Source organism: Gobio gobio (genome assembly GCF_949357685.1).
Source record: "Gobio gobio genome assembly, chromosome: 1".
Lineage (NCBI taxonomy): Eukaryota > Metazoa > Chordata > Actinopteri > Cypriniformes > Gobionidae > Gobio > Gobio gobio.
The window spans coordinates 82,899,813-82,910,356 of record NC_137097.1 but is presented as its reverse complement, the minus strand read 5'-3'; the positions used below and the strand labels follow the sequence as shown (position 1 = coordinate 82,910,356).

Here is a 10,544-nt window from a genome sequence, read left to right as displayed (position 1 = left end):
TGTCTCCACATTTCTGAAAGAAAGCAAAGGTTTAGCTTCACTAAAAGTCTCAGATTAAAAAAGGATGATTTGACCACAGATTTTTCACCACTACTATTTTTTACAATCAGCCCATAATACAAGAGGAGAGTGTATAGTTGCGTGATTTCCAATTGGACCGCAGTGTAAAATCTACCTTTTTATTTTCATTTAATTTTAAGAATTTTTGCACCATCCAGCCCTTAATGTCACAAAGGCAGTCTAAAAGCGTGCTCCTAGCCAATTCATTTTCCTTTTGAAATGGCAGATAAATCTGCGTATCATCGGCATAACAATGAAATGAAACCATGTTTCCTAAATATGGATCTCAAAGGGAGCAAATACAATAATATTAGAAGAATAGACCCTAGAGGGACTCCACACATTCACCCAGTTTTACTGCAAAGCATTTAAGAGCCACAGCCCGAATTCCAACATGGTTTTCTAGCCGAGACAGCAAGATATTATGATCCACTGTATCGAAGGCCGCACTCAGGTCCAATAACACTGGAAATGACGAAGCGCCAGAATCTGCATTTAATAGAATATCATTGTGAACCCTTAGAAGTACTGACTCTGTGCTATGTTTCGCTTTAAAACCAGACTGGAAAACTTTTTTTAAATGTAGCTTTCGAAAAATGATTGCAGCTGTATACATACATACATACATACATACTGTATACATACAAATACAACCCTGTATTTCCCTCTGCACGCAATAGGATACGCTACAACCAACCAGAGCAACCAAGCGGAGATAGTTGATACTGATAAATTGAACTTTTGCCATATCCGGTTGGCAAAACGCAGAACACATCTTCCTTTCTTAAGAATGGACTTCAGTGCCGTTCTTTGTTCTTTTCTCAATGAAAAGCTTAACTCCAAGTCTTCCAGAGTCCCGGCCAAAGCTGTTTCGAAAAGCCAATTCGCTGTTTGTTTACAAGTAGCACGCAGAACCATGTCAACTCTGCCGTCATTATGTTAAGCCCGCCCACCGACTCTATACACGATGTGATTGGCCTGACTAGAGTTTGGGTTTTCCAGCTCGCAAGTCAATGGAGAGTTGCTAGACTACCCAGGCTGCAAATTACATCTGCTGCTGCTAGGGTGCGTCTAGATTTCTAGGCTAGGAGAGTAATGCATTCCCATCCAAACTCATAAGTGGACTCACTATCAGCATTTAAAAAAAATACAAAAAATAAAAAACGAATTTGTCCTATAGCACAAAAGTCGTTAGTCTTAGAACTCAGTTTGACATTTCCCATGTTGATACACATGGTTTTCCTTTGGTCCATAAGAAACTTTGCTGCCATGCCCAATGGCGCAATGATATTACACAGCTCCTGAAAATAGTCAACTTTATTTATATAGCTCTTTTTACAATGCAGATTGTTTCAAAGCAGCTTCACAGTGTTAAACAGGAAAATAATGCAACAGAATTTGATTCGGCTGTACAGCCGCTCCGGAGAAAACGGTGATGTCATCAGCAAATTTCAATTATCATACAGTGACAATGTAGGCAGATCAGTAATTTAGTTGATGTATTTAATTTAGTAATTACATTTCTTTGGATATTTAGTTGAAAAACAGTCCCCAGCACACTGCAAGTTGGTTGTCACGTTGGTTATTTTGATGGAAGTTAGCCTATTTTCTGGCACTCTGTAATATTGCACCACTGTGCTCATGGTATGGAAGCAAAGTTCCTTACGCAGGAATGTGTATAGTTCCTAGCCATAGTCTAGAAAAACAAACTACGTAATTTTCCGTCTGTCAGTACACGATGTAACTACACACAATCACAACATGTAAATGGGAAAATGTTGGCTTTATTTTGTCTCTTATTGAGCAGTAGGTTAGCTGGAGCCGTTTACCTCCAGTCTTTGTGCACAGAGTGAATGTTTATGTATCCGTTTCCAGGCTCTCTTCAGTAATAAGTAATTTGAAAGTGACTTATAAAACTCTAAATATTTTCTCTAAAACATGGTAAAACTGGCAACTTTTATATTCAAGTAGCCTATGTCCCGTGAAGGAACACGTCAAATACGGAAATATAGGCTATTATTTGCTAATTAGTTCACATGCATTATTTTTGCCTACACACTAGCAAGAACCGTTTGAAATAATTGAAAGGCTTAATTTATTTGTAAATATACAATATAAATAACTTATACAATATCTAATAGCCAATATATGTAGATAGTGTAAAGTGTAATTTATTCCTGTGACCAAAGCTGAATATATATTTACTCCAGTCTTCAGTGTCACATTATCCTTCACAAATCTCTCATATGCTGCATTTTTCATTAAGACAAACTTAAAGTTTCAGTTTCAAACAATTTAACAGTTTGTTGTTATGGGCCGCTTTGTGCTTTGTGCCAGAAAGTCCTGGGCAACGTTTTTGCTGCAGTCTGCCCCTGTATGGACTAATCTAACTCTTGGGGATAAGTTGAATAAGCTAAAGTCCTAAAAATCAGCATGCTCCTTTTAACGAAGGTAGAAAACCTGAAGTCAGAGCAATAATGCATGAGGAGCAAACATTTGAGACTTACAGCTTCAACAAAAAGGATACATGACAAGATGACTGTATAAAAAGCTTTATTTGCTTTGAGTGCGGTATCCAGCACAATCAAGGACAGGGGGATGTATATGTAGTCTCAAACAGATCACCTGAAAAAGGGCAAGAAAGGAGCTGGATCATGTTCTCCAGGAACCTTAGCCAAAACCATGGCTGAGTGATGAAAGCTTACTTGGCTGATAGTAGTCATAGACTTGGATGACCGCTGGCTTGAGATTTTGCACAGCAAGAACCCGTTTCAGCTGTAGCTTGTATGCCATGGGAACATTTTTGGGAACCTGTGGGACACAGAGGATGAACAGCAGTGCAGACACTATATTCCCTAGCATCTATAGTCTTACCTCTTTCAGATACACCAGGACATTATCGTCTTCGGCATCAACCCGCTGCACTAGGGGGACGTATGCGTCGGGTGGAGTGCCAAGCTGTGAGGAAAACAGATTTAAAACAAGCTAAGCATGTGTATTTTTCCCAAGCCAGCTTGAAACTCACCGGAGATGCATCTGCTGTGAAACCTGACAGGACTTTAATGTCCACTATGACCATGTTAGTACTTGGTTTTGCACCGTTGTATCTGAATGAAGAGGGAATAAAGAGGCTTGATGGACAGGAACAAGATGTTCACAACAGGACACAAGGAGCAAAGTGGTTCTTACTTCACTGTGAAGGTCAACATGAGATTGGCACCAAGAAACTGACAGTCTCCAGTTACCGCTGCTACAACGCTCAGTGATTTGCCACTGCTTTTAATGGGTGCCGGGATGTTGTAGAAACATGCAACCTGTGAGTGCAATTAAATCAGAACAAGAACTGGAATGGGTACAACAGACCGAAATATAGGAGACAACTAAACAGACCTGTACAGATACACAGGGGGAGCCTTTCACTTTAATACTGTATTTGCCTGGGACATTCTTCAGCTGCTGCTCCTGATACAGCAGACGGTTGTCCCGTGTCACACTGAAGTCATAAAGGTCTCCTCCAGCCACCGAGGACTGTACAGTAACGGTGCTGGATCCCCCCAAGCTTAACACCCTAGTGGCGTACAGGGACAGAGCCTGAAGAGCCACCACCGTGTCCTAATAACAAAACAAAAAAATTAAAATCCCAAATCATATATGGATGATTGTGCTAGTCTTTGGTAGTCCAATTCACCTGGGTGGAGGAGAAGCCTCCATAGGGATTCTGCTGGGCCACGAGCCAGTTTACAATGCGGTTAGCATAACCAAGACTCTCTGTAGAGAGAGGCTGCACAGACAACACCGCCAGCAGCACATATGAGGTGATCTCAACTGCCAGAGTATCCCCAGATGCAGTTTGAGACCAATGGAGTTTAACACCTTAGGATGAGACCAAGAATGCCAATGCCAAAAGATCTTGATTAATAAAATCCCAAACAAAAGGCTGGGAGAAGAAAAAAAAAAAAAAAAAACACACCACCTTCAGAAATTTCAATGCGGTTCAAGGCGTTTAAAAGCTGCAAGCGAGTGTTGGCCTCTCTAGCCAGACTGAAAGTGTAAGCGAGCAAGGCAGTTGTATAAGTGTTTCCCAGGTTCCCAACAGCAGACCTCAAGCATGACAGTGCACTGCTGACAACATTATCCTGAAAGCAAACGCAAAACCTCAGTCTAAAGCAAACACAGGAAGCTAGATGTACAGAAACAGGTGGTTGTTTTACTGTGACAGGGACTCCTAGTTCAAGCAGTGACACAGCAATATAGGCGGTCATAGTCACATCATCACCAACTCCACCCTAAGACACAAGCATAAGAGCAGGTGAAGACCTTGTTTTTCTTCAAATTTGCCATAATTGAGGAACATGCGACACCTTCATGTCATTGTGGTACAGAGTTCCCTGTGGAATGAAACATCCATCAGAACCCTGCCCGCTCATCAACCAGTCCTCTGCACTCTGAAGGACGTTAGGATCAATGAAGATGAAGCGCCTTGCTAGGCTGAAACACCTCAAGACAAAGGCGGTCAACCTGGTTGTGAAAGAGGTTGATAAATAATAAATTACAAAGCACTGAAAAAGGACTGAATTAAACTCACCATGTATTGGATGCATCATAACCAAATGTGCTGTATGAACCATCACTGTGCCTGTAGTTCAGCTGTCCTTGGAATCCTTTTCAGAACCAAAGAGAAAAGAATGCCTGTTGCACTCAAATGGGAAGAGAGGGAATGAATGTCCATGGGGTTTCATCCCCAAATACTTGTCCATACCGCTCTGAAGGTAACCCGTGGCAGTCCCTCGGATGGCTGTTGTGAGCTGTGCTGTCACTTCCAGGTATTGCAGGATATAAATATTGGGAGCAAGAGCAGCCATATTCTGTTCGCCGCAGCCAGATGGCATTCGCAATAACCTATCCAGATTCTTTAGTGCACGGCCCATTATATCCCCTATGAGACGATAATCCAGAACGTATATGAACCCAAATCAAAACCAGAGTGAATCAGTTTTAGTTTACCCTCAATTAATCATTTTACCAAGGACTGAAATTGAGCATCTGGACGATCCCTGGATCATCTCTGTAGGAAGAGCCACAATCACATTTTCTGAAACTGTGCTTCCTGCAAAACAAAAAGTCAGCCAGCATTGAAGGCTTGGCTTATGTTACACTAAAAGAGGAATGGACAACTCTGGACCTCAAGAGATCCCGAAGACCTCAATCAGCCTGTACAGGTGTGCTGATTAGAGTTGGTGCTAAACTCTACAAGAAAGTGGATCTTGAGGGCCAGAGTTTTCCAGCCCTGCAGTAAAAGTCATGAAGCGCAAACAAACCCTTTGGACACAGTAACCAACTCTGGGTGCTTGTCCTTTCAACTCCTTCAGCCTACAGAAGCAATAAATGTCACATCTGTAAAAAAGGTACCATCATAAAGCTCCAGAAGGCTGGTTTAAAAAAAAAAAAAAAAAAAAGCACTGACCAGGACAAGTAGACTGCGTGTGACTAAATCAACGCGACCTCTTGTTGGCACAATTGCATTCTCATTGCCACATGGAATCCTGGATGGAACAGCCTGAGCACCAACAGTCACATTGACGGTTCCTGCAATGGCAGAAAGTAAGTGAGAAAAACCTCTTCCACTAAGTTTAGAGAAAACTGAAACTGACCAAGAACAGAAGCTGTGAAGACCCATTTAAAGGTCTTTCTCCCATTGGCACAGAGACATGAAATAGGAGGAGTCTGTGATCTAAGAGTGAAGTCCAGGGACAAAGCCGGAGTTACTTGAACCTGCCAATGAACAGCACTAGTTAACAGAGCAAAGAAAGGAGGCATCTAGAAATAAGCCATTATAGAAATTATGGAAATAAGTGAACCCAGACCATGATGCATTTGGACAGATAGTTGAAGACCGTGGCCTTCAGCTCAAAAAACTCCCCACGGACAATGGAGTAGGGTAGGGTGAGCTCGAGGAAGAAGGGTTGGAAGACCGTCAGCAGAGCAGGAGGAGCTAGACCGAGACCTTTGGAGGACAGACAGAATGCCTCAGTCTCCCATGTGGTGATTGTGTCAGGAACCTTGAGAGGAACTTGTGTGGAACCAGAGTCCCTGTAGAAAGGACACCAAAAAAAAAAAAAAAGTAAAAGGACAGACTAAGGTATCATTTCTTCAGCAAGTGGCTTTAGATGGGGGCAAATACTGATACGTGTCACTGACCCAACTTTAGCAAGTTGCCAGATCCAGGTTTCTGGAAAGTAGGTCCTGGCTTTCACATCAAAACTGCTCAGACCCTCCCCTTCAGCTCCTGGAGCCATTTCAGCCATTGCCAAGGCTTCAGGACGACGAAGATACATCACTGTAAAAAACAAAGATAGTTCCAGTCTATAAAGAGTCAAGTTTAAAAAAAAAAGTATGCATTCAAATAACATACCATCAAGGAAGTTGCGATAGTAATTTAGGCTTCTGTACGTCAGGCACGGAGGTTCTCGGACAGGCAGATTTGTTGCAATCTTAATCCCCACACTCTGTCAGGACAAGAGGTAAAAACATAAGTTGCACTTGAAATCAGTGAGTATTCAGTGACTACACCGTTGCAAACGGTTTTCTACCTTAAAGGCTTCAGAGGCTTTGTCTGTAGGAACAGCTCTACGGGGTCGAACACTCAGACACTTTTGTTCATCCTCAACACCAAAGGGATAATCTGATAGTGATCGCACCGGGAGCAAGTTGAACACCTAAGAACATGCAATGTCAGCAATGGATTCAAATCCACATGGTTCAAACAAAGTCTGATCAGTGGCACATGGATACCCTTTCAGCAGTCAGACGTCGTCGTGACTCCATAATCAGGACACTCTGATCTACAGCACTGAGACCACACAGAGATCCTGCTTGAGCAGAGACAGTTAAAACATTGTCCTCATCAGGAACAGCCTTGGCTTGAGAGAACCGCAGTGAAACCTGGAACAAAAACAGATCCCAAGCTGTAGAACACGTCACTGCTCCCCACATGGGGGGGGGGGGGGGTAGTCGAAATCCTAGGTCACATCATACCTGGTTTTGCAAACACGTTTCAGTGTCAAAAGATGCACTAGCAGCAACCACATTCTCACTAGGCAGAGCACAGTAGGCCAGAATCTGCACTACTGGAGCCAAAAGTGCACTGACAGACAGTTGGAAGGACACCATGCCATTTGCGACTGTATCAGAAGCCCTTGCTTGAACCCTCTGAAAACCATGAAGGACAATCACTCCTTTGGACAAGACCTGAAAAGAAAGTGCATAAAAATTACCAAACAGACCAGCAGTCAACAAAAATCATTAAAAATGTCCACTCACCATATAGATGATGTCAGTGTTGTAGTCACCAGTCTCCCCAACAAAAGAATACTTGATGGTCACTGGAAACGTCCCACCACATTTCAATGGCTGATCAAGCTTCACTATAGTCAGCTCACTAGACGTTGGGTTTTCGGGAGTAGCAGGTTGGAGAAGTGGAACTACTTTTGAATCTGTGGTGAAGTATGGGGATTTGTAACCATACACAACCTGTTGAGTCGCACTTGCCTGGGGAACAAATGAACAGCATTGGGTTCCTGCAAAAGGTTACACTTAACGGGAGCAAAAACACCAAGTTCTTACCACCAAACTAAGATCAGCTTTCGGAAAACTAGTAGTGTTGAGGGAGAACGTGGCCAGACCATCCTGGTTTGTTGTTAGATCGAACAGCAGTTTGTTGGGCCACTGGCTACCATCCAAGAGATAGACCGTGTCGCTCACCATTGGGGTCCCATTGAAATAAGATGCAAAGATCTGTTGGGAAAGAAAGGTTAAGAAAGAACACCAATGTGAGGATGTCTGTAACGAGTTGAAATTCTACTTGCCTTTCCATCAATTATTAATTCAGGTTCAAAAAACTCTGGGAGGTCTGCTAACTTGAGCTTGCCAACTTCAAATGTGATGGACACGGATGCAGATTTTGACATGACCACATCTGGGAAAAGTGAAACCACAAACATGAGCACACCAAATAAACTTCCAAATACACGGCATTGGTTCAGATCAGCCAAGAGCTCACCCGTTCCCTCCTCAGTGACGTTCAGGCCAACAAGAAACACATCTTGCAGATTATTCTCAAATCTGGTGTTGAAAAACACTGACGTACTGAAGGTAAGAGAGGCACAGCCAGTGCTATTCATCTGGTGGCAGAACACAGGGGGGTCATGTGAAAAACAAACAAAAAAAACAACACAATTATATACACCGTATAGCAGAAGTCACACCTTAGAGGTTTTACTCAGGCATAGACGGTTTGCCTCAGGAGCCAAAACAAATGGAAACGGTTCACGACACACTTCCACCAATGCTTGACCAGGTACAGGTTGCCCATAGGTGTATCTGGGAAACATTACAAGGAACAGAAATCAAGTAGTGACCAACCACAAGACAAGTGTAGCATCAAGAAAACAAAAAGTCACTCACTTTCCACAAACCTCAACGGTCAGTCCCACATCTCCAACACTACACACCTGTGGTGTGCTTACGGTTACATCAAACTTGGGTAAAACTAAGCCAGAGAAGGAAAAAAACAACCTCAGATCTGCTTCTGCAATTTATAAAAAAATAACATAAAAAGACTTGCCATATTTTTTCACTTCAAAATCCTGGGAAGTCATTCGATCACCAATAAAAGCCATCAGTGTGTACATCCCGCTCTGAGCCTCTGGGTTTAAAACATGAGAAAGCTCCAGTATCCAACTCGTTGAGGAAACGTTTGTCCACTGACCAATCCGGTTGTTATGATGGTCCTAGCAAAACCATTAACAGCACAGAAAGCTTTGATACCAATGTGAAATGTACAAAGAAAACATCCAGAAATAAAGCTTCATCATGTATTCAAAGACTTGCATTGGAGCAAATTCTCACCTCCACCACAACCAGACTGTACTGCAAGACACGAACACAGGAATATTAGGCACTGACTTATGCAGTATACCATTTTTTTTTTAAATGAACGCATAGTTGACTGAAAGTTTGCACATTAAAAACTACACCTGTAATTTGTTTAGAGTAAGATTAAATATGACAAGAGAACATGCCTTACCATTTGATCAAGAGGCACAAATTTGTCATCCATAGTAACAACTCTGAAATTAACTACAAAAAAAGAGAAATTCAATAACACATTCATTACGATAGACACTTGAATCTGAAATCGTAGTACACATGACTTTCTACACTCCTAGAGTTCAATCAAGGGTCCTTTGTAGCTCACCTTTTTGTCCAGGATTGTAGATGGGTTTCTCCGTTTGGATGAAGGTCAATGGTAGAAACGCTTTGAACATGACTTTCCTCTCATCGGTCACTTTGAAGAACCGACCTTGAACGACCACCTGCAGTTTCTGCACCGACTCTCCTTCTACTTGAGGAGCCTGTAGAGAAACAGGTTAAAATGTACATCAAACCAGACAAAAGTTGCAGGCGTAGCACAATAACAGACCTTGAAGTTAAAGCAGCGGTGAAACTCTGCAAGAGCAGATCTCTGCTGCGCAATCTGAGTGGTCTGGTTGTTGTCATCAAGCAGAGAAATGGTCATTGTGAGACTCTCGTTGGGTTTCAGAAGACTTGCACACAATTTTGCATCAGAGCCAGACTCAACCACTGCAGGAAACGTCACCATAAAGAACCTGTGGTTTAATTTCAGAAGCCATAAGGAGTCAGGTACACAACAGGTCTGCAGCCACAGAAAGAAGATTGCTGACATTTAGAACGCCCAGTAGTACTTACGGTCCTGATCTCGGCCCATCCAAAGGAAAAGGAGGTGTTGGTTCATCAAATGGAGGCGTTAGTTCATCAAAAGGAGGAGATAGTTCATCAAAAGGAGGTGTTGGTCCATAAAAAGGAGACCATGGTCCGCCAAAAGGATATCTTGGCCCATCAAAAGGATATCTTGACCCATCAAAAGGATATCGTGACCCATCAAAAGGATATCTTGACCCATCAAAAGGATATCTTGACCCATCAAAAGGATATCTTGACCCATCAAAAGGATATCTTGACCCATCAAAAGGATATCCTGGCCCATCAAAAGGATATCCTGGCCCATCAAAAGGATATCCTTGTCCACCTAAACGATGTCTTAGTCCATCAACAGAAAACCAGAAAAGGACTACAATGAGTCCTTTCCAAACACAAATCTCCTTCACAGCCATGAAGAGTGATCATCCAAGAACAAGAATGAATTGAGAAACCCTGCAGACGCACCAATGCGATCCACCACTGTTTACAGTCCTACAGCTTCTCTCAATCAGTCTAAATCTACCATGATACTGCAATATTTAAACACTCCTGATCAGGAGGAATTCATTAAGAGACATTTTATTAATTAACCTCCCAGCTGAAAGTGATTTTTTGTTCACTTGTCAATCAATGGCATTTGCAGTAAAACGGTGGTTATACAAATAGTTAAAAATCCATCACTTTAACTGTAATAAAACCAGGCA

The 10,544-nt window shown here is 42.3% G+C and overlaps 1 protein-coding gene across 1 annotated transcript; it reads right to left on the bottom strand.

The window, feature by feature from the left end:
• Window positions 1-2,644: 2,644 nt before the first annotated feature.
• Window positions 2,645-9,721, bottom strand: LOC307135890 (alpha-2-macroglobulin-like protein 1; the record flags this gene model as incomplete). Its single annotated transcript, XM_079832603.1, has 32 exons — window positions 2,645-2,685; window positions 2,766-2,871; window positions 2,935-3,018; window positions 3,086-3,167; window positions 3,250-3,374; window positions 3,451-3,672; window positions 3,749-3,933; window positions 4,034-4,196; window positions 4,272-4,346; window positions 4,422-4,578; window positions 4,646-4,721; window positions 4,820-4,996; window positions 5,084-5,167; window positions 5,379-5,430; window positions 5,525-5,646; window positions 5,712-5,832; window positions 5,925-6,150; window positions 6,259-6,566; window positions 6,651-6,776; window positions 6,853-7,002; window positions 7,096-7,308; window positions 7,381-7,608; window positions 7,684-7,854; window positions 7,926-8,035; window positions 8,120-8,240; window positions 8,325-8,439; window positions 8,524-8,608; window positions 8,684-8,849; window positions 8,968-8,988; window positions 9,146-9,198; window positions 9,317-9,473; window positions 9,542-9,721. The coding sequence occupies 32 exons, from the start codon at window positions 9,719-9,721 to the stop codon at window positions 2,645-2,647; spliced, it is 4,302 nt and encodes a 1,433-aa protein (XP_079688729.1).
• Between the last annotated feature and the right edge of the window lie 823 nt (window positions 9,722-10,544).